Source organism: Pipra filicauda, unplaced genomic scaffold (genome assembly GCF_003945595.2).
Source record: "Pipra filicauda isolate LSUMZ 115617 unplaced genomic scaffold, ASM394559v2 scaffold308_size869403_pilon, whole genome shotgun sequence".
In the NCBI taxonomy this organism is placed as follows: Eukaryota; Metazoa; Chordata; class Aves; order Passeriformes; family Pipridae; genus Pipra; species Pipra filicauda.
The window spans coordinates 539807-564898 of NW_024104430.1; the positions used below are offsets into that span (position 1 = coordinate 539807).

The window sequence follows — 25092 nt, forward strand, 5'->3', positions numbered from 1 at the left end:
TCATTCTCATTAATCCAGAAAAGGCAGAATGCCTAGCTGCTAGTGTTGGCCTCTCGTGACTGAATTTTGTTGAAAGATAATCACAATGTTGTGATTTAGTAGCACAAATCTTAGAGAGGATTTCCCTTTATCTTTGGTAAGTATATAGGGGAGAAGGATGGTGTATGAAGCAGCTCTTTTTGCAGAAAAATATGCTTTTTAAAAGCTTAAAAGCTTAGTGAGTGATGACATGTCACTGGATGATTTTGTTTTTCATCTGTATCAGACAGGGAAGTGTTAGGATCTAAAATTCCTATTCTAATATACTCCCTGAAGTTTAAACAGTTATCAGGACAGTGGCATTAATCAGTTGCTTCCCAATGCATTACATAAGACAACGCAAGGTTGACAATTACAAACCAATCAGCATGTTTTTCTAAACCTGAATATTTTGTCTGCTTGGTAGGAGGAGTTATAGCATAAAAAATAACAGTAAGGAAAAAAATGAAAGAAATTCTCGTGCATGGTATAAACTTCTAGTATTCTTTTTATCACTAAAAGCACAGGCAAACTATTCTTAAAGTTGGAGTTTTTTCTTCATAATTTGTTTTTTTTTCATTTATGAGCAATGAAGACCAAATTAAACCAAAGTTATTCTCTTGCAGCCCAACATAAGGCTTCTGAGATGCTTTGTATCTAATCTTTTGTAATAAATATTGCTACCCAAAGCAACTTCATATCGATTTCTCTTAAAATAAGTGTAAAAATTAAGAGCTCTGCCTTATAATTTAAACTACTTCACAGCATTTTTCACATAAATCAGGCACAATATAATATTATCTGCATAAAAAGACTTTATTATTGGATAACTGTAGAATAAATAATGCTGAGCTAACCACACATGCTGAATCTGTTATCTTCATATATGGCTTTATTTTCCAAGGAAGTACCTGCAACACCATTCTTTTATAGATAAGACTAACATCAATCTCCACAGGGAACCTAGCATGATCTATTCTTTAATAGAAATGTTTTTTAGATATTCGGGAGATGCTGCATAAGCATTGCAAGGCCTAGAATCCACATCCCCCAAATTCTGCAATGTTTCATAACTTTGACAGTACAATTAGAGACGTGTGGATAATCAAGCCAGTCTTTATCTTACCAGTCAGAATAGCACAAGTTATAGTGGGAGTCTGGAATTCAGCATTTTTCCATATGCATAAGAAACCTTCAGTTCCTGCACCTTTTGTTGGCACAAACTCACTGTTCTCAGTATCAAACTTGCAGGTTAAAGCTATTGTTGGGGGTCTTAAGAAAAAATTTGCAATACCCTTTGTTTACTGTACAACAAAGGTGAAGTTTTAGACAGATTCTTACTGTTTTTGATGTAAATAAAAGGTACCAAGAACAGCAAAATGTTTTGGAAATGCCATATGATCTGCCAGGGTGTTTCCAGGACTCTCTGAATTATTTGCAGTTTTAGTGTCCTGCAAACTGGGAGTCCCTAGAGCCTGGTTCAGGTCTTCTGGTTTTCCAGGGAACAAAATGCGAGGCTGCTGCTCTCTTAGAGCCAGAGCGTCAGACTAAGATCTGTCATCTGTATGACTCAGGAGCAGCCTGCTTGGTGTATTTATTCAGAGGCAAGGAGTCCTGCATCCTGTGGGCTCCCAACTAATTTCCACATGACAGCCTGACACTGAAGGATACTGCTGCAGAACACACTGCAGTCCAGCTGCCCAGAGATGCCACCTCTTTCCTCCCGCAGTCACCTGCAGTCCCTGACAGACCCAGAGGAACCAGCCATTTGCAAGCCTCTGTCCTGAGGCTGGAGATAATCTCCAGACACCGTTTGCTTCCCGGTAGTTCCTAGTGCAGAGTTTTGCCTACTCTGTATTTCCTCCTGCCCATACTGCTTGTAGTGTACAAGGGCAGGTTGGATGCTTCTTGCTCCTCAGAGTGTCTTTCCAATGCTGCACAGGCAATGCCAGAGGAAAGGGAAATGACAGAGAAGATGAAAAGCACAGAACTATTATGTCCTAATGTAAGTCAAAAACATTATGCTAATTTAAGTCATAAACATATATTAAATAATTAAACATATATTAAAACATTGTTCCATCTATTGGAACATAGAATTTTTGTAGCTATGCTTACACTCGGTTTCTTTCTTTTTCCATTTGTTTCTATATCAGGTGATATCTTATGTGAAATTTTTACATTGTTCACATATCTGAACACCCAGATCTCACATTACTGCACTGTGAAAGAAACCATTGCTGGCAAGTGATGATTCTCACTGAGCTGTGAAGGATACAGACCATATTCACCTAGTTCTCTGCAAACTTTCAGTTGGATTTCAGTGAGCTGACACCTATCTCCAAAGGCTTCTACTTCCCTTTTTCTTCTTTTATTTTTTCTTTTTCTGACAGTAATTTGAGGCAAGTCAGGACATCTCTATTTTTAAGAGCCTAGAATCTGTGACTTCCAGTCCCTGAGGGGGAAACATTTTTTATTATTCCACATAGTCACCTGTGACTTCTAAAAAAGATAATAAATATAATTAGAAAAATGTGACATAACTTTCTCTGAATCTCCAGTGTGTATCTTTTTTAGCCATCTATTCTCTCTCCTCCAGATCCTGATCCTACATGTGCTAAACAGTACACACAGAACTCATCTGCAGTCCTCAAATTAAGGATATTGAATACCTCCTCCTAAAGGAGAATCTTCTACATCATAGTTTTCCAGCATTTAAATTGTACCTTCTGCAGACAAGATTAACTGGAAAGTGCACCTTCAACATCATTTGTTCTTTCAGTATTCCCAACAGTTAGAGAAATACTGTTATTCTTCTTTGGGCACAGTGGAGGAACTGAAAAACAAAGTTAAATGACTTGCTCTGTGCCATACAGGGACTCTGTGACAAACCAGGATGTGATACTGTAAAACAGTACTACAGAGGAATACACTTTTCTCTGAAGCTTAACTCTCAGTTTAAACTGACACATCCTACAAACAGGCACTATGGTACAATACTGATGTTCATTAAATGATAGACTGAAAGTCAGTCTCAAAGTACCAGAGCAGCACATTCTCCTTGAGCCTTCTTTGTTAATAAATTGTGAATCATGTATATTCCATAAAAAAAAAAAAAAAAAAAAAAAGAAAAAGCCTGGAGGGGAAGAGACTGGGAGGAGACCTCATCACAGTCTACAAATTCCTCATGAAGGGAAGAGGAGGAGCAGGCACTGATCTCTTCTCTGTGGTGACCAGTGACAGAACCCAAGGGAAGGCCTGAAGTTGTGTCAGGGGAGGTTTATGTTGGATATTAGAAAAAGATTCTTCATCCAGAGAGTCACTGAGCACTGGAACACGCTCCACAAGGAAGTGGTCACAGCATCAAGCCTGACAGAGTTCAAGAAGTGTTTGGATAATACTCTCAGGCACATGGTGTGACTCCTGGGGATAGTCCTGTGCAGGGCCAGGAGCTGAACTCAATGATCTTTATGGGTCCCTTCCAAATTGGTATATTCTCTGATCCTGTGATTCTGTAATAACCTGTTGCGGAAAACAAAACTTTTCCTTGTTAGCTCAGGCAGTGCCATTACACAAATGGTATACTGTCCTTCACATTTTATATTGCAAATAAACAAGACTACTTTAATTATCACAATCTGACATGCCATCGCTAGAACAGAAGGTACAGTACTGAAAGGTATAATATATTTGCAATACAGGGAAGGTTTATTTTAGGCATTAAACAAAATAGCATTAACATAGAGTATGAAAAATACTGCCCTATTCTTAATAGAATCTTTCCTGAAGGAACAATTTTAAAAATGGATTTCAGATTTTACCGCTTAAGTCTAAGTATTAAATGTTGGACTAAATTTTGTTTTGGAAAATATGAAGCTTTTGCAACAGAAAAAAAAAAAAAAAGCTTTTTCTATTTATGGTGCCTTGGCTGTGTTTTAATTTCTTATATTTCATAATATGAAGTTAATCCTTGCTAAACCTTAAATAAGCAGTAGGTTAGCAGAGTCAAGGAGCCCTAGAAGTTGAATCTTTTGACAAAGACCACTTTTCATTTTCTGCTTGTTTAGGGCAAAATAACCATCACAATCAATATGACAAGCAAACAGATGGACTGAGTGGCAAAGAAATAGATGGAAAATATTTGAGGGATGTGGATGTTTAAAGAAAGGAGATTACAAAGATGACACCAAAAGCCAAGGAGGGTATGAAAGAAAAGTCATATTCGAGCAAGAATAAACCATTTTTGGACTTCAGTCAGGCAGCACAGAACAACTGTTGTGCCAAACAGAACAAACAATTCTTGTACCTGCAGAAAGAAAAGAAATAACAGCAACACAGCACCATCTTGATGAAAAGAAGTAGATGTGGAGGTCCTTGACAGTATAAATTGAGATACTAGTTAAGGTCACAGCCCAGAAACTGTGGGAACAAAATAGATCCGATGACACCAAACACCTTGTCTGATTTAGCACTGTATACTAACACACTACATATTTTTTCCCACATGCTTCATCAGGAATACTTGCTTGAAAAATTTTTGTGTAAGCTGTGGCAGAGCTGCAGGAGTTGGAAAGAGCATCTCTCCATGCCATGGTGCTCTGGCACCTCAGCCGCAGCCTGGACTGCTCACCCACTGCGGGGTGGCACCAGCACCATGCCCCAAGGGGTTCTACGGTCACATGGTGAGGACCATAAATTTGGGATGTATGGATCCTGCCATGATGTCTAGAGGCAGCCACTATCACTGCAGAATAATACTTGTACTCAAACGGCAGGGATCTTTCTTCTTCCTAAGATTATGTAATACATTCAGTAATTAAATAAAGCACAGAGGGAATTATACCATATGAATGCCCATCTGACAGCTTTCCTGATGCAATGTAAATGGTCCTGAGTGGTTATCAGGGAAATATCTGAACAGACAAACTTTATCAGCACACATGGGACTTGGCCACCTACAAAGAGCTTGCAGAGGACATACCATCATAAACACAGGGTGGAACATCAAAAATAGGACTTCAAGGAAAAAGTACATTTCCCAGGACAGGCATCTGGATATTGTGGAGAATGAAATTTGAAATGAAACTGCGGCAGAAAAATCAAATAAAGCCTAGGTTTTACAGACAGAGAAATACGCCATATATCACAATATATTTTACAGGACAGGCTTCAATAGCTCACAAGAACCAGGTCACAACCTTAATGTTGGCTGACTGAAGCTATTGCATTACTATCAACACAGACCACTTTTGCACCAAACAGGTTTTAATACATTGTAATGTGGGAATTAACTGTTTCTTTCTGATAAGGAGCAAGTCACCTTCTATTATCAGGCATCAAATCATTTTAGTATTTTGCTGACATGTTCTCTTCATCTACAATCTTCCAAAGAAAATAGCTTGTCTGCCTGTGGAGTGGAAACAAAATGTGCCTGAATAAGATTCAGATAAAAATGGACACAGAAATTAGCCCTGGAGAACAGTAGGTTTCCCAAGGCCTTGCTAAGAACTCAGAGACTGTTATATTTGGCTTTAGTTACTGAAGCCCAAGTTTATTTTCAGAAAATCATAGATCCTATTCAGAAATCTTAAAAGATGGCAAAGATATTTAAAGGAAGACCAAATTTTATTTATTTGTGATTACATTCATCAATGGAAGAATAGGTATGGTAAATAGATAGTGAAAGATATATTTGTAGGATTGTGTATTTGGAACTCAAATATCAAGTATGGACCAAACCTTTTATTTTATCAATTGGGCTACGACCATAAAGGTGTGCCTGTACCAGAGATTGAAGGATTTGTGGGTTATTAATTTGGCTTGCACATATATATATATATATATGGTACACACTCAAGTGCACAACTGATAAACAAAGGTTGCTGACATGCAATAGGACAGTAGGGATACTGGGGAGCATCGTTTTAATGTGGACACAATGACTTCCACTACATAGCTCTGTACATTTTTATGGCACATACAAAGTTAGACTGTTGGCAGTCTGTTAATTTTTTCATATCCGTGATGCTTGTTGATAGAGATGATGTTGCAAGTCTGCTATTAACCTATCTATCAGTTACCAAACAACAGTCACAGGTGGACCTCTCCACTATTATCTCTCTCTTTTTAATTACTCAGTGCTATGTCCTACTAATGGTGGATAACACTTAGCAAAAAGGACAGGAAAGTGTGCATTTAGTAGTTGTGATTGACAGAAACCACAGCTAAATTCTTTGCTGTGTAAGTAAGAAGCTGAAGTTGAAGGTCTAGAAAATTATCTCACATAGAAAACGCCTACAGTCTACTCATTTGTAGATGAGGATGGCAACATGTTTTTCATGCTGTATGATAAAGGCAGAAAAGCAGTGTCTCATCCTCCCTTTCTTGGTACATTTTCTTGACTGAAATTTTCTTCTACTGCAATGTGTCTTTGAAGACAGGTCCTCATCTAATACAACAAAACCTCTGGAAGGCTAGTACCACGCTGGCTCAAGTCAGATACCCACATTCTTCTGTTCCAGTTTCTGACAGCGAATTGCAGCTTGTTTACCCTGAATGCACTTCCAGTGGACTCCCTCCTGAGTCATAGTCACAATAGCAAGACTGAAAGAGAGATGAGCAGCAGAGCTGGAGCCATGGCTTCCAGAGAAGGTTGTCCCATGACAGCTGGTTAGGAACAGCCTGCAAGGATCTGGTGTGATTGTCTACTGCTTGGTGAACAACCCTGAGGATTTCGTAGAAACGGCTCTCAGTTTCTGGAGTCAGCGGGACTTTCTCTTCAGGGTCTCTGGACAGATCAAAGAGCAGTGGGGGATCATGTTGTGTAATGAATCCTCCATGGCAAAAGCAAACATGAGAATCATAGCAACCATTGGAGTCCTCAGGACTGAAGTTTGGAGTGAAGAAGAAGACTTTCCAGACAGATTCACCTGCAATTTACAGACACAAAACAGCTGGTGATAAAATGACAAAATGAAAATCCCCTAGTCTTAGGAAACTCTAATTTACACAACAGAAAATCAGTCTTTTGGGATAAAGACAGTAAAGAAACTCTGTGCAGAAGCTGCAGTATACTGAAAGAGTAAAACCAAATCAAGCAAAAAAAAAAAAGCAAAACATGGCTATTTTCATACTACATATATTCCTGAAATAATTTTGATAATTTCATTCCTTTGGAAGAATTCTGATTAACTAAATCACAGAAAACTTAAAAAAACTGTTTGTTTTTACATAAACAGTGCTAAGAAGATTTGCATAAATATTTACTAAGTCTTCTTCAAGGCTTATTAAAGTGTATCTTTGTCCCTTGACCACACCTACCCACTGCTGGGCCATGTCTGCTTCTCATTCTGCTAATCAAGATAATTTCATTGTTACCTTTTTCTCTCTTCCTCTCTTTCTTGTATTAACACATTGCCCTCTGCCACATGCTTTCATTGCAAACACCTGGAGATAGAGTTTCTCATTTTATTAAATGAGATGACATGAAAAGGCATAATGGATGCCAAATTCCTCTCTTAGGCCTCTAGATGATTTTTTTCAAATATAAATAACTGTTACAGTAGTGCAATTCTTAGGTGACATTCTGTTTTGTAAAATGGGAACCAAAGTTCTTCATATATAGGTTGGTCATTCTTTCTCAGCTTAATTTTCTCTGTACAGAAACTGAATTGTCCACCCTAATGTAACTTCAGTCCATACTTACACTGTTAAAAAATCCTAGTTATTTCTTGGAATAAGAATATGCAAATATCAGTTGGTTAATTCAAGAAGTACTCTCAAACAGGATGTACACTGGAGAATCTGAACATACTTAACAAGCAAGCTGTAAGTAAAAAATGGCTACTCTTTTTCCTCACGTATTACAGAACAGATAGGGAAGGTAGGAACACACAGGCACTTCCATGGAATCACAACATCCCTCCTGCAGTCAAAGAAGTATATAGCTCTCCAAAAATGGATTAAAGAATAATTAATTAGAGTTAAAAAAATCTGTATTTTATTCTTAATAGAACTAGGATACTAAACAGATGAGGTCTATGATATCAGATTACCTCTCCACTTGAGACCACACAAACATTGGAGAAACATAGTCATCAGTAATTTCTCAGAACTTTAATACTGAGGTAAAATTCTCTCTTTGGTATTTTGTTGAACTTTGTTAAGATCACAGAAAGCTTGTTAATGTAGTAACATACTTTCATAGATTTATGTGCACTACAGTGGTCAATATTTATTAAGCAATTCATTAGTTCAACAGAATGGAAAGCACTAGAAAATGTGGGAAGAGCAGAGATAAACTGGTACATGCCATGCTGTAACTACATGACACTCAAATTTTAAAGAATAAAAACAGGTTTAAAGAAAGAAATGTTTCAGCAGACTAAAGAGTCACAGGCTGCAGTTCTATATTATAGCATGAATTTAAAGGACAGTGGGTGACCTTAAGATTCTTTACAGCTTCTTCTATCCCACAGCATTTTTCACATTATAAGAAATTTTACCTTTAGGAACCAATTCAATGACAGTCTGCAGACTTCCAGTTCACTTCGTCTGCACTTAAATCAGGGTCGGACAGGTGATGGCTATTATACACATTAGACTGGGAGAACCCCCTGAAAGCTTCTTGGAAGTCAGCAAAGGGGAAGGAGCTTTAAAGGCTGGGAGTGACTTGCTGGCACAGACAATAGGACATGGTAGGTTTTAAAAGGCTCTGGCTGTGACAGCTGCAATGGCACAGTCTTACTGGGGAAAAGGGAAGGGAAAGGTAAAGTAAGGCAAAGCAAGATAAGACATGGCAAGGCAAGACAGCATTCCTTCATCTACCTCCAGTAACATTTTGACAGCTTGGTCTGACACTTGAATCTTTTGTTGTTTTCTCAGAATTAAAATAAACAAATAAAATCTAACACTGCCGTTTAAATGTCTTTGAACTTATGCACAGAACATTTCCCAGAAATATGCCTCTCATTTACTCAGATTTAGAATTACATTCTGAGAAGGTATGTAATTTTATACTAAGCATTGCTTCAAGCTCCTTAGAAGTGTTTAATTGGCAAGATGGACAGTGAAAAACATAAAAAGCCAAAGGGCTTGATTAATCAGTGCACTGTGTGCCTTTGTAGACCATGCAACACTCGTTACACTTGAGAATTTTGATTCAGGGTACCATAACATCTAGATAGAAGAACAGCAGAAAAAATTTACATAGCTACTAAAATGCCAACTAAAAGAAATTCCAGTAAGTCCATGCACATGAGAACTTTGTGGTCAATTTGTCACTGCATTTGTGCTGAATGACATTGAAAAGAAAATTTTCAGCCACCTTTTCTTGTTGTTGGGCATTGTATCACCAGATCTGTTCAAGGGTTTACAGATAGCAATATAAAGTTGGGAATTCTGAATTAATGCAAGTTGGTACAAGAGACTGAATTATTGCAAGTTGGTACAAATTAAGAAACAGAGAAAAGAAAGAAATAAGGCAATTGTACTATGATTTTTTTTTACCCACAGAATAAAGAATCGTTCAGGTCTGGCTATATAGAGAGTACACGGCATGTTGTAAAATGAAGTGTGGGGTGGGGACAAGGGATGCATGACAACATATCATGTCTGAATGACATTGCTAGTGTTTTGGAGAGCTGATGCTAGTTTATCAGCTTGCAGCTATAGATGTCATGATTATACAGTACAAAACACTGAGCTCTGGGAGAGCACAGTCTGTTACTGAGCAGTGTTTATCTGCTGCACTGCAGCAGTGTTTCTGAGAGGATCTGGAACTTCGTGTGGTGCTGGAGAAACAGCAGTGCACACTTTAAACACTTATTTCCTAAGCATTATAAAAACTAAAGCATATCTGTCAGTGGCTGTGGCTGTGGAGCAGCCAGTGCAATATACTAGGAGACATTAAGAGCTGTCAGATTTCTAATCTGTAAAGCTGATGAACTGTATAAGGCACGATATTAAAAAGAGAGAGCTCTCTCCCAGTCTCTCTCAGCTGATATAAAATCTCATTTTGTCAGAGGGTTAAGTACAAGGATCAAATTAATCTCTCAGTAATTAACGGTACCTATGTTCTGCAAAGCATCTGGATAGTAAACCTGCTTTATATAAAAAGATAACTATATGTCTCTTCCACAGTGAAGTTAGTAGTAAAATTGTCAGGGCTCCGCCACAGCCAAGTGTATCAGGTCCCTTCTGAAACAGCAGGCAGGCTCTAAGCCTGCAGCACCTTCAAGGTCCTGTCCCAATGCTTCACTGATACCTTGAGTCCATTTTTCCTGCTATTGTCCAGTTCTCTGAATTGCACAATAAGTTGACTCTCAGAATACATCTTTTCTTTACATATTAAGAAAAACAAAAACTACAGAAGTTGTACTTCTAAGTAGTCTCAAATTAAAATAGGTTGCCATTAGTTCAAGCAAATCTATTAGGAAGATAATTGTTCAGTGTTCAATTTCCCTAACAGAGTCCCCTTCTGTTTTATTGTCCTTCACCCATCTAATTATCCTCTCAGACAGACAACAGGTAGCAGCCATGAGATTAAACAAAATTCCTTTTCCAATTATTTTCAAGATGAAGTGACAAACTGGATAGGGATATAATTTCTGTTGTAATAGCACTGCTCTTAATCACTGATGGCTAACTCATGTTTTCTGATAAGCAGCTCCTGAAGTGAATAGAAGCTATTGATGAATTATTGCCTGGACCTCATTTTTACTGAATTTAATCTATGGCAGTAGTTTTATAGGTTTGCTGCTACTGTTATCTTCTTTGTTCATATTATTTTGTTTCTTCTTTCTGTAGAAGAACAAGCTAAACAAATCTGTTCTTCACTGCATATTGGGGAGTTAGTCCCTCCTTGAATTCAGACACCTTTGAGGATAGCCATTTGTGTGTAGCACACCAACATAAATTGCCCACAGACTTTTACTGTGTCTTAAGCATCCTGCTTTGTAGCCATTGTCAGCTCCCACGCTCTAATTCACGTTTCTCAACATTTCTACACTGTAGCAGATAAAAGCTTCAATTCACTTGAAAATTACTTTCTTCAGATTACTCTTGCTATTAGATGGAGTCCTTTCTTCCTGCTTCCTTTACCTTTAAAATCATTTAGCATTGTTAGGTTCTCTGATAATCTTATATGTAGTATATATTGCATATATGTATATTGAAGACATATATATTGCATATGTCTTCAATACTTTAAAAATTTAGAAAAGAAAATGTGCATTTTTCAAACAGCTAATAAAAATATCCCATTTGAGTTTAAAAATTCGTAATTTTATTGTTCTTACACTGAAAATTTGTTTTTGTTTTTTGGGGTTTTTTTGATACTTGTTTTAAGTGTCTGGGCTCTTAAGATGTTACATTTTTAAAACAGTCAAAAGACATCACATTATGTCCCATCGTAGGTTGAGAATAACTGAGTGAGATTCAAAGACATAATGCTAGTTTATGAGAATCAGTTATTGCTAAAAGAGGCTTGCATAAAGAACTGTGCAGAATATACAGTATTTCAGGGAAAACCATGAAAAAAACAACAGTAGCAGTGATTTTAAAATCTTAAGGTTAAAACCAACAGTGTTAAGCATCCACTAAAATATAAAGGATTGTGCACTGGTGAATATCTAATAATCATACTGAACAACTGCTGAAGGAAAAATACAGTGAAACCATGCTCAGACTGCTGAAGACAGAAATCTCATGACTGAGCTCATTATCTAGAGTAAGTGCTATGAGAAAATTCCACTGAATTCTGTTCAAAAGTCAAGATTATCTGACGAATTGTAGCAGCTGACATTCCTGAATTCTTCATCATCATCTTCAAAAAGAATGATTGATCATTTATAATATTTTCTTGTAGAAGAAAGTCCCAAAAGGGAAGAATCTGTGGACACTTGCTAAAGATTTGTCTGAAGAACATTTACTTGCTGAGTGGTCCATGTAATTTTCAGTTCATTCAAGCAGCAGCTGATGGCATGCTGAAGACAGAGGATAATGTTGGCACAGTAAAAACCCAACAAACAAACAAACAAACAAACCTGGTCATTTTCAAATGATGGCAAAATCCAAAAATAAACCTATTCAGAATTGTGTTTTGTATTTTGTTGGTTTTTTTTTCTGTCCTTCAAAAATGCATTTTATTAATAGAAAATAAATTGAGGACAAACATTTCTCTCTCACATAAAGTGGATGCAATTATTCTGAGTGAAATGAACAGATCTGTAAGATTCAGAGAGCAATTTTCCTGATACTGAGCAAATGTATGGGACAAAGATGCAAATGAAGTCCTAAGCAACTTCTGCAAATATTTTTACACAGACAGGTTTTTGTCAACTAAAACCCCCAGGAATTTTTTCATAAATTATTTTCTTCACAAACCTTTCAAATTTTAGATGTCAAAAAAAACACCCTTGATGCATGAAATACTAATGAAGTACTCAAAATTATCAATCTGAAAATTATTAGCATGTCTAACCTTTCAGTTGCAAGAAGTACGTCTAAAAACAAAGACATAACTGTTCAAAGTTACTTTAAAAGTGAAAAATAGAAATGTTGCAAATGTAGTCGCCTGAAATTATGTGCATTGCTAAATAATACTGAATAATCATTTGCTTTACTTTAAACAGTTGAAGAAAAAGGTGAATTACTCTTCCTTACAGGTGTCTTAGCTAGTTGAAGTGTTTTTTCTTTACTTTTATAAAGCTACTAGAAATCTTTAGAAAAATATTTTTAAGACTGAATCAATTAAGCATAGACGACAAAATAACAAAGGAGTTGGTTTTGTCAGAGTGAAAAAAATTGGGTTGACGGAAGCAAACATATCCCAGTAATATGGTGTTCTCTTACAGATGATCAGCAGGGACTCTGGTACAAATAATACAAATTTATTACGAAGAAAATTTCTAGAAGTCTATTTTCTGTTTCACATGGTCTTGTTTAAGGTTATGATATTTCAGAGAAATCCATCAGTCTGCCAGTTTGGCCTTCTATGCAAAATCTGAACTTCATTTCACAGTTCTTGTCAGGAAGAATGCTTGAATTTGAAGAGTTTTAGGAAAGCAATGGGAATATTTTCTAGTTTTGGTGGGGTACAAAATGGATGCAGAAGTCTTCAGCTATTCTCCAGATGATAACAAGTGATGGGAAAAGGAAAGAACCTTGAGTCTGTCTCCTAATTTTCAGCTTAAAAATGCATATGTACAGTATAGTGAAAAACAGGCTTTACCCTTTAGAAGTGCTATAACTTGCTAGAATCTCCTTCCTATGATAAACAAGAACAGAGAAGGATCTCCTGGGGCTGTAGATGAGATGAATATGTTTTAACATTTCCTTATATAGGACTTGGAGATCAGCATCATTTTTACAAAAGGTTACTTCAGGCCTGTGATTTGATTAATAAAAAATAATTTTGGATTTTTTTGGTTTTGTTTGTTGGGGGGTTTTTAGGTTTTGTTGGTTTGGGGGGTTTTTGTTCTTTTTTTTTTTTTAAATAAAGAATGGTTCATTGGATTGATGTACAGGAGGTTTGGCTTGTACCTTCCATGCTGCAGCCATTCCTGCCTCTTAGTTTGCAGTCTAAACCAGGAGAAAGAGAAGGGCAAATAAGACAAAGGGTAGAAATTAGAAAGAAAGGCCCCATTTCAACTTAACCAACTGCAATAGTAAGTTGGTTTTATGTTCTCACTATGATTAGGAATAGGGCAAATATTTTTTTAAAGGATAGCATTTATTTTTTTTTCCTTCCCTTTATTTCTCTCTCTCTCACAGAATAGGTAGGGGAACACTGCAAATCCCAAGGTATAAATAGCTCTGCCTGAACCTAACAATAACTCTGCTGCCACTGACACAGAGCAGAGCAAAGGCAAGAAAATACTGTAACAGTATTTGTCATGCTTGTCAGGGGGAACACTTTCCTACCTAAAATATTGTTAGCAGAACTGTGTATCAGATGATTAGGTCAATTTTCTTGAGCTTTATATAAACCATTTCATGGTGTCTATTCATGCTAGAAATGCTCTTCTCTCCTTCATCAGTTACATTATTTCACACTTACCAAATAATATGTCCATTCTGTGTCACCCAAATTCAGCTGCAGCTGCTCTGATATGAGGATCAAGATAGCAAATTAAAATACTTAATGAGATAGTTTAGGTAAATGACATTTGATGCTTTTCTGCTTCCTCCAGCTGTTGCAGTTGAAATACTGAACACAAACAAGGGATTTGGGAGAGAATTTGAGGTTTTTGGAGGCTTTTCTTGATTGTGGTGTCTCCATGGAATAAACAAGTTAAGGTAGAGAGAGAGATAAAAAAACAAAGGGGGCAAACAAAGAGTGAAGATGATGCTCATAAAGCAAGTTAGGAAGCAGGGGAAACAAAATATCTTCAGTAATCTAGTAGATGAAAAGGCTGTAATGAACTTCAGCAAGAAACAGTAATAAGTGACTCAGATGTTTCAGGCAGTGCAAAAGGATATTTCTCCTTGATATTGTCAAAGAAGAAAACAAGGGGTAAAGAAAGAAACCATAAACATTTAAAAAAAAAAATCAACAACAGGAACAGGAAAAAAACCCAAACAACCAAAACCAAAAACAACTCCCCAAAAAAACCCAAAAACCAAAAACACTTCTAAAATGAGAGGCTTCTCTAGAGAGAACGGCGGAAGTGAAGGAACCTGTGAGACTGAAAAACAAAAGGCAAATGACCAGAAAACCCTCATGAGGGTCAGAGTTTATTACAGCTTCTGCAGTTGCAAAAGGAAAAGATTCATGCAAAGGTTCGATCAATTAAGAGGATCAAAAGGAGATTCACTATCAGTGAGACTAGAAGCTCAGAAATAAGGAAAGAAAGGGGAATTAAAAGATGGGAAAAGGATGAAAATATGGTAAAAGGACATAGTTCAGAGAGGAGAACGGGGCTGCTCTCTGTACAACAAAAATGTGTTCTAAGTAACCTAAAGACTCATGAGTTATTACTGAAGGAAAAGTGAATTTTCTTCTGTGACCTACCTATTGTGAATTAGATACCTGAAGCTCTCTTTCAGTAGGGAACTGACACAAATCCATATCAGGCCAACATTTCAGTGTTTTTCATGCATAGTAACCCTCAAATACAGAAAAGTGGAGTGCAACATTTGCCTTCTACTGTTGAGGAAATCTCAAGAATATCTCAAGAAAAAACTGCCGAAAACCTATAACATGCAAAAGTCTAAATATCAGTAAAAGGTATGTCTATGTATTTATGGGAACTTGTTACTTATTGCTACAAGTTTTTGTGCCATTTCTTTGGTAGGTTACTTTGTGAATGTGTGTTGCTATTAAGACAAAAGCCAATGACAAGGAATGAGGTTTAATGAGACTTAACGAAGTTAAGTGATTTTGTGGAGAGACATCTATGCCTCCACATTAAGAGCTGCCCTACCACAAACATCACCTGTAAGAAAGAATAAAAAGATTCTCAGGGAGCTGATGGCCAATAGACAAGGTAAATGACTCTTTTAGTCTTGTGTTAAAAGTAAAATTGAACAAGCAAAGGAAGTGGTACTTTCTTCATTAGATTTGAAAGATATTTATGACAATGCAACTCAAATCAGGACCTACATTTCAATATTTTTCTTTTCTGACCGTTCTTGTCAGTTCTTTCATGACACTGAGGCATGGATAAAATGCTGCTCTGTGCTACAAAACCAATTCACTCCTTGTATTTTATTACACATTGTAATGGCTATCTTATTTGTCTATATTTGTAGAGGTCCTTTTTTGAACCTCTCTTGATTTAAAAGAAGACACTAAATAAACTACATGAGCCTAAAATTCCCAGTCAACTTCAAAAGACTCCAATGGTGTCCTTCCTGACACCTAGCACAATAACACTATTTTTCAAACTTTGAAAAAGGTGGCAAGGCATCTCTAATTTTAAATGCATGGTACTAAGCAGGATTTATTGCTCGTCACTGTGCTGTTACTTAGTATGTAATCTGACAATCTGGTCACCTCACCTAATTTTGGATCACTGTACACACAGGTCTTTATGTAAGTTAGTTACCAGTCTATACTTATCTGTTTCTTAACTTTGTTAGAGGTGTTTAGGGTGAGTTCTGCTTATTTCTCTTTTGATGAGAGCGATTAGCTCAGGTTAGCTCAGCTGTAGGCGTATAACCTGTAGACGTGTAGGTGTTGCCATCACCATCCTCAGAGTTTTCTAAAAATCCACGGTGTCAAGAGTCTTGAGAGCACCAAAAAGCCTCACTGGCCCTGCCTAGCCCTTGGATGAACCTTCATCCATGAATCCTGCCCATAGACCAGGATTCCAATTTCAGCTCAGCCTGAAGCCATCAGACCCTGCCTGAGTGGTCAAGCAGAAGTGCCAGTTACCAGCCCTGTTCTGTGGATGGCCCTAGGCCCCCAGTCTTTCTTCCAGCTCCCTCTTTGCTCTCATCTCCTCCTGCTCCTGACTGTACTCCCTGGGTAGACCTTGAACCTGACTCACCACTTTGCCTACACTGCAACTATTGTGGACCCTGTTACCAGCACCCAGCTCTGCTCATTCTGCTCAGGTTCTTGAAGATGTTGCTCTGTCAATAAAAGCACTGGCAGTGCTGGGGTCACTTACAGTTCTCTTTGAGTCACCTTTACAAAGAAGCGTCACCCCAAGTTAGAAAGCTGAACTTCTTGTCTCTCCAGTATTCTCCAGTCTACCTCCAGTTTTGTTTTTTAAGGTCAAATATTTATCTGCAAGTTGCTGTTGAATATGAAAGATACCACAGTGTTCATATATAGGGTGTTAAAAATTTCCTCCTCTCAAGTACATGTAAACCCCACATATTTCACTGACAACCGCCAGAAAATAGTGAGGTTTGCCTTCCTTGTTCAGATATGTTACTTCTGCATACTTTTCCTAATGAGTCTTCTAATCCCTAATGATCATTCAACGACCTATGAAATACAGTCACTAGCTACAGTACATCTGCATCAACTCTGCTTACGTGATGCTGGTATCTTGCTCATATAAATGTACAGTTTGCTCTGTTCCAGTTGTAGCAAATAAGAACAAAATCTCATTTCAGGTATTTCAAGTGAATTTTCTTTTTGTCATCTAATTCATCCCCCTGCCACTGCACAATTGTTCCTTACAATGTATTTTTTAAAGACCTCTCTTGATGCATGGTGTCTTCTATTGTAACATTTTTGCCACTATCATTCATTTCCTTTGCAGAAGACAAAGACATTTTATTGGCACACTCCTTTCACTTAGTGTTTTATCTAGTAACTTTTTCAAATACAAATCCTTCACAAACTTTTTCTGGAGTTTAAATAAAGATTTTGGTGCAGATGATTGTCTCTGAGTTCATCTGGTTCGTCCCATCCCTCAATTACCTGTTGCATTGTTTGTTCAAAATTCCATTTCTACCCCTTTTGTAGAGCTGTGGTGTACTGAAGTGAATGTTAAAATCTCTGTGAATTTACTGATTATTTAATCTTGTTTGCCTTCAGTTCAACAAAGTATTTCTACCTTAGCTTAAGAATACAAATAATAACCTCATGCTTAAATTTAGCAATGTACAATCATTCTGTGACTGAAGCTGCTGTGTGCTCAACTAATTGTTTAAGTAAGGCTCTACACATGCTCCTCAACTTCCATTAAATCAAACTATTTGAGGAAAAAAATGAATAAACTATTTATTTGGCCATCTGTTCTATTGCTTAATAAAACAGTTAATAAAAACTGTTTATTTCTTTGCTACACTGATACTAATGGATATACCATTGATTTAATGTTGTCTGAAGGTCTATAGGAAGAAGAAACTTTAATCAAGTTTTACCAAGTCTAAGACAAGTGTCTTTTCACTGGACAACTCTACCTTGCAGAAAAATCAGTGTTCAGCATTCACTTAACACCCTGAAGCTTAAACTCACGTCTGTTTAGCAACATCCTCTACCTTCACACATAAATTTCTCAGCTACTCAGCATTTTATTGGTAAAATCTTGTTGCCTTTTCTTCTTCTGGAATATACATGGATATGTACAATGACATACTGCTTAGTATATCCAGGTAAGTCCAGGTGGTTTTGAGCTATGTGATGCATGGACCTGAGTGCAGGGTTTAAACAAAGCTCTTCCCAGCTCTTGGGCCTCCTGGAGGGATTCATAGGATAGTCCTACACAACGTCCAGAGTGCTCAGCTGTTATCTGCTATGGAGTGAGTTCATCTCAAACTAGAAGGAAGCAGCAATGGAGCCATTGTCCTTCATTGTCTGTGCTATATCACCTTACATTTTTGTGTAAAAAAAAAGACAAAATTGCTAGAACTTCAGGCAGTGTCTGATCTCTCCTAAAAATGACTTAAAACTTCTAGTCAATTATTTTCATGAGTCATGAAAGGTGGGGGGGGTTGAGGGTTTTTCCATGATACATGAGCGGCAAAAGGAATTCTAGTGGTTGTTATTTCCCTCCAGCCCCTGAAGCACACTTGAAGGAGGGTGTGGTCACACCCAGCACTGGTGTGAATGAGGTGGTTGAGACAATGTTTGTTCTCTTTGGCTTGATCTCCTATTTTTAACTAACTATATAATTCAATGTAATAATTCTAGCATGCCCCAAAGTATCTTTGAAGAGGGCACTTATCTCATAAACTTAATGCAATACTTACTATTAATTATTGTGGCACTATGAGGTCCAAGCTCTGTTAAGCAAGACAGTTACAAAGATGAGCTAAACAAAGAAAGCTTCATCCTTGAGCATGAAATCCTACATCTTTTTACTGGTCTAAGGGTATGCTGCCATACATTATGGTTTTCTTTAAGAGCTCTAACCCTGTGTTCTAGCAAGCAATATAAATAAATAGAATATAAACCAGCTTGCAGACTGAAGTAATTCAGTTACACATTGTACTTCCTCAGAACTACTGAAAGTGCTTTTGGCATTACATGACAGATATAAATTTTATATATGCCCTTCCTCCTCACTGCAGTTAAGAGTGATGACAGCACTCAAAGGATATTGTGAAATGCAAACATCTGCATACTGGTAGTTGTTTTTTGACTGTTGAAGCTTACGTTAAATTTTTAATTCACAGTTCTGCAAACTCAGTCTTCATCTCTCAATTTTAGCTAGTTTCTTCATCAAAGTGTGAAGGAACAAGATTCAGGATGGGAGAGGTTCCAGGCGTGGAGAAAAACATACAGCAATTGACAGGACTTTATGATACCGACTTTACAGTTCTTATGTGTTTATAAATATACACATTGTATGTTTTCCCAGGATTTGTATTTCCCAGGCATGCCCGCTTCCCTGCTTCCCTCTCTGATAGGCTGAAGAAGCTGCAGAGAGGAGACAGTTACCATTTGCCCTTTCCTTCCCCAGTACCTCCCACGTTCCTCCCCCTTTGCCTGTGTCCCTACCCCAATTTGTTCTCCCGTTTGTCCGTCTCATGCTCCACCCCATGTTCTAGCCCTTTCTCCACCTGAAACTCATAAAACCCCTACTCCCCTCAATAAAGCATTCCATTTGCACCTCTACCTTGTCTCTGGACCTGCCTGTGCTGTGTCACAGCCCCACCCCACCTCTTGGACCGTGGCATCAAAGTACTCTTTATAAGGTCCATGACAATAGTAATGGTAAGAGGAAAGACCAGGAAATGTTTTTTTATTGTATTCATGGCCCCTTCTTCTATGCATTTTTTATGTTATTCTTCACAAGGCAAATAACCATGCGCAAATTCCCCATCTATTGCAATGGAAAACAAAATGGGTTACATAAATGATTTTCACCTGTAAAACAGGTTTGGTTTAGCATTCAGCAGTGGTTTGCATTGATCCTTGCTTCATACTGTAGTGCACTGCACACTCACAGACATTTACCTCAATCTCATCTAGTCATTAGTTAAGACATACTTTCTCTTACACTTCCAAAGAAGCCTCTAACTAGCTGTCATTCACCCTGAACATGTCCAGGCTTAAACTCTGTCTCTTTACTGATACTGAGTCAGTATTCCTGAGGTCTTGGCACTTAGACTTTGTAGACATAAAAAGGTACCTGAAATTCAGTTAGGATTAGGGAAATTCAGTTAGGATTAGAGAAACCACATTCAAAAGGAAGTTGGGCCAGGCAGATGGACTTGCTAAACAATTTTTCTTTCATCCAGATCTTCACCTCCACTTCAAAAGGTTTTCCTGTCCTCCTGAATCTCATGTCTATCTAGCTTTAACTTCAGAACTTTTGATTACTACTTTCTTCTCACCAATCTAACATAAAAAGACCAAAAAGTTAAATGCAAAAAAGGTTATCTGCTTCCACAACCATGTCCCCAAGAACAGATCAAAATTTTTTGGAGGAGCAATAAGATGCCCCTATACAGACATATTACACAGCTGTACAGATCACTGCATAACCAAGAATGCAGACAGTCTAAGCCTTCCTAAAGGTCCTGATCTACCTGGCTGAGACACAATGTGTTCTCATACACCTTTTGCAAATATGTAGCAACTGAAATACAAAATCTAACAATGCAGAGTGGTAAGGATATATCTGAGGTCAATTTAGTCCACAAAGTGAACAAATTGCTTGAAATTGGTTAGGAAAGACCAAGTATAATTGTCATGGGAACTGTTCTTTTGTGTCCAGGCAGAGACTGCATTGACAGGCTCAGCCAGCCTCTGAGGTTCACATGTTAATGAGGTAGAAACCTTCTGCTGACTCTTCCATACCACAGCAATAACAGAGATTTATCAAGTTTGACACGTAGACATTTGCCAACATCTTAAGTTTGAAAAATATCCACTAATGGAATAATCCTTTGCAGCATTCAAATAATTTATACTTAATTTTCTTAATTAAAAGATAAAAATGTATACTTTTTTTCACATTTAAGCTGTGTTAAAGAGAGTAATATGTTAATTTTTTCATATTGTCTGTCTTTAAAATACAAACATTTCTCAAGGTTACTTACAATGGATTAAATGCTTTGAAAGATGTGTACTCAAAAATATTTTGTGAAATACAAGTGGTACATTCACTTTTCTTTAGTTCAACCTGCTAGTTGCTAAACATTCAAATATACTTCTCAGAACCTGGTTCAAGGTTGTTGTTTTGGTTTGGTGTGGGTTTTTTTCACACATCAGTATGTCATCACTATTTAAAAGCACTGGCAGATATTCAAACACTTCCTATCTGGAGACCTCAAATACTTTGGCACATAAAAGGGATAAGAAAAAGAGGCCTTTGATAATGATCAGGTCAGGAGCTACAGTCTTTGCATAATCTATTTACTATCAGGTTTCAAAATCCAGTTAAAGCATTTCTCAGCACCTTTTTCTTGATTATTATAGCCTCTCTGTGACTAGCAGCATGGTTTTCTAAGCCAGCTTTTTGCTGCCTGCTGTTTGGAGCTACTTGGCATTCTTGAGATCACCAGAATTTCTAAATGATCAAACCGCTTTACTAGAGCAGAGTTGAATGAACTGAAGCATATGAGCAAACAACATGTATTCTTGTACAATTTTTTTGCAACTCCCAGTTGCTTTTCCATCCACTGACTGATTATGTTTCCACTGACCGTGAAACTGAACCGAGGCATTAATCTCAGTACTTACTCTTGTGTTAAGATAAGCCTATTAATACACTTTGCAAGATTTTCAGGATAAACCTGAAAACTGTCAAAGTATGATATTCAATAGAATAATGTTAGTTGTAATAAAAACCTGTAAATGTTGCTAATTTTGATGAATTCAAATATCATAATCCAAATATTTCAAGTATCATAATCCATTTTTCATAATGGATTTAATTTCATTATAATCCCTATTTCAAGTCTCTTATTTTCTAAAGAATGCATCAGATCACTAACCTTCTTTTCCAGACTCAAAAGAAAAAAATAGAGAACGAAAATCAAAATAACGTATGAAGTCCCAAAGATTTCCTTCAAAGTTTAAAAGTGACCATTGCAAACAGGACTCCAAACAGAATTCTATATGCTTTCTGTATTTGTTTAAAAAAAAAAGGAAAAAAAGTCAGCTATTCAAACCCTCGGTTTCAGCACAACACAATAGTTACACTTTCTTGTCTCTGTCATTTGCTTGATTCTAGCTTTGTTGTTCTTATGCTGACCAGCTCTGTTAGGATAAATTCTTCCAAATGATATTTGGGGTTTTTTTTAGCAAATTCCAAGCTTTAGGGCAAAACTTCCCTCTCACAGCATAATTCAAACCATCTTCACTTCTGTGAAACGTATACTTGTCCTCATACTTGTGCATAAGCTCATGCCTTCACGGCATACTTACAAATAGTCCTCACTCATGAAACAGATTTCCTCTGGAAAACAAAAAATAAGTTTTGTTTATCCCAGACTTTCTTCTAAGTTGCTTTTTGAAAACTGACCTGAACACTCATGAGCTACAGTTGTTTCTGAATCATAAAGATGTATAGTCTTAGAGCCTCTGGCTACAGCTGAAAATTGGTTTTAGTAGCAATTGCACTGCCTTTCAGAGTCAAAACATCATTGTCAGCTATAAATACTACAAGCAATCCACCACTCAGTTGTATAGAACTAGCAATATCATCCTCTATAGGTGAAACTCATAACTTAAAGCTTCTATATAATACTTATGAATCAAAATTCAGTTTGAGGATCAGGTTTTGAGAAAGCAGACAATAAAATCGTGATATTGTATAGAGCACATGATGTGGATATATATATATATTAAAAAAGCATTTTTTTCGCTTCTAAGTTAGGTATGCTGCATAAAACAGAGAGGGAAATGCTACAGCAAACCCCATTTTCATATAAACAACTTAAAAACTACATACTGTAGGCAGGAATTGCATTTTCCTGTAATAAAATTTAACCATGTCTAGGACAAAAAAGTAACAGCTGATCAAAACCAAACAGCAATGTAGTTGCAACAAATCCCCATTTGCTAGGCTGAAGGTTGGGATAGTTTAAGAGAAGAAGTAGTGAAGTCAAGAAAGTGCATGGAAGTGCCTCCATGACCAGCTGTAGGAAAAAGTGGACCCTCCTCCTGGTGGGACTACAGGAATTGCAGTTCTAAGACACTGTGGACATAAGAGTCCTAATTTCAATGTTTCCCAGAGCGTTCTAGAACTGGAGAACAGTGCATTTAAAAGAAACTCCAGAGTGTGTTGATAAACCATTTTTAGAGAATAAGTAATTCTTTGCTTAGGTAGATTTATTTACTCACAACGTCTTGTTTAATATTTCTGCCTCATACTTTTGTTGTGCTAAAGTCAAAATCTTCATTATACTATTTATACTCTGCTGTTCCCTCTCTCTAACTTTGTGCATATGTATGAGGGTACTACTTTAGCAGCTCCACCAAACAACTTATTAGCAGTGCTGGCTATTGCAACATAAAAAAGTATTTGGAGCTTGGAATTGGGTAGGCATAGGAGGGGCACTTTGCCTGTTTAAAAAAAAAAATAAAGAAAGAAAAAGGTGTGAATCAATAAAAATCTTCAAAAATGACAATTCTATTAAAAAAAAAAAAAGAAGAGCTACAGTAGAGAATTTAAATGGGAGTCATCAACTGCACAGTAGGTTAAGACATTGTTGAGCCCAGACTAAAATGCTTTGCTGGCTAAGTAGTTTTGCTGTCAAGGATAAGAACTAATGCTTAGGTAACTATAATGAGATTCAGTCTCCCTTCACCACCGAACAGGACCATACAGATGGAAAAGAGCCACAGACTGAAAAGCTGCTTGTATGACATCCTGTGGCATTAAAGAGAGTCCAGATAATATAATTAAGTTAATGTTGAAGACTTTATGGAGTTTGAAGACTCTACTCTTTTCACGAAGCATGTGAGGTGATTGAGAATATTGCTTCTATGATATAATACCTTTTAAAAATTAATGTACAACAGACAGGTAACAGGTTATACATGAAAAATTAACACACATTTGGGAATGACAAAATTATCTTAAGGATGACTAATATTTCCTATTATTAAAAGGGTCACCCTTTCTTTATTGCACCAGTGCTAATTCTAAGTGCTAAATTATCATGATCTTTATTGGGGTTTTATGATCTTGTTGACTTTTAATGTTGTTACTGCACCATGATTTCTAACTTCCCCCTCTACTATGAATGGTAGAAACCTATTTTGCTTTAAAATGTCAGTCTTGAAGAGGAGTAAGTGAGTCTCAGAAATGTTTGCATTAGAGTACCACGTCTATGGGACCATAAAATATCTCCTTAATATCACAGAATCACAGAATATGCTAAGTTGAAAAGGACTCATAAGGATCATCAAGTCCAACTAGCCCTGCACAGGACCATCCCCAAGAGTCACACCATGTCCCTGAGAGTACCATCCAAACGCTTCTTGAACTCTGTCAGGCTTGGTGCTGTGACCACTTCCCTGGGGAGCCTGTTCCATTGCCCAATGGAACTGTGAACTGCATCTGAAAAATTATTTTCAATAAAATTGAGGGTAAAAATTTGAATAAATGTGAAAAATGTCACATCTGTAAGAACTTATTCTATACTACTTCACCGAATTTGCATTTCTACGAGGAAGTCATTGAAAGAACTATAATAACAAATTACTAGTGAAATGTAGTTGTTTTCAGTTTCAAAAATTGTTCATACAAATCCATCTACAAAATTTCCCTACTAAGAACAACAAAACAAGAAACAAATTATAGAAAGCTGTTTGGTTTTTTTGTTGTGGGGGTTTATCCCCCTACTTTCAGTTTTAGGAAACTATGGATGTCTTAACAAAAGATACTTGAACAATGCAATGCATTATGTGTCCTCTGATACTTTGAGACCACAAAAAAAGCTCTGAAAGCAACAGAAAGCTCACTGTTTGTACTGCAGTGTGAGCTTTTCTCAGGCTGAGAACAATTACACTGATAATTGAGTATTTCTGGTCGTGTTGTCTGTCTAAAGTACTGATAAGAACTTTCATTCAGAAGCAACTACACATCATCCACAGATCAACATATGGCCTCCAGCATAATATTGTCCAAGTGCACCTACCCTCAGACCATTCACTGTTTTCTTCTACAATTACTTCTGCCTTTCATGGCATGGTCTTTTATGGCACACCGA

General features: G+C 37.0%; 1 protein-coding gene across 6 annotated transcripts in view; it reads right to left on the reverse strand.

Moving 5' to 3' along the window:
* Positions 1 to 3504: 3504 nt before the first annotated feature.
* Positions 3505 to 25092, reverse strand: part of STS (steroid sulfatase) — a 108401-nt gene continuing 86813 nt past the window's right edge. For all 6 annotated transcript variants that reach the window (XM_039383391.1, XM_039383387.1, XM_027750786.2 and 3 more), the window contains one exon: positions 3505 to 6947. In XM_039383391.1, coding sequence (XP_039239325.1) covers positions 6565 to 6947 — 383 coding nt within the window. In that variant the 3' untranslated portion in view covers positions 3505 to 6564. The remainder of the gene's footprint in view (positions 6948 to 25092) is intronic.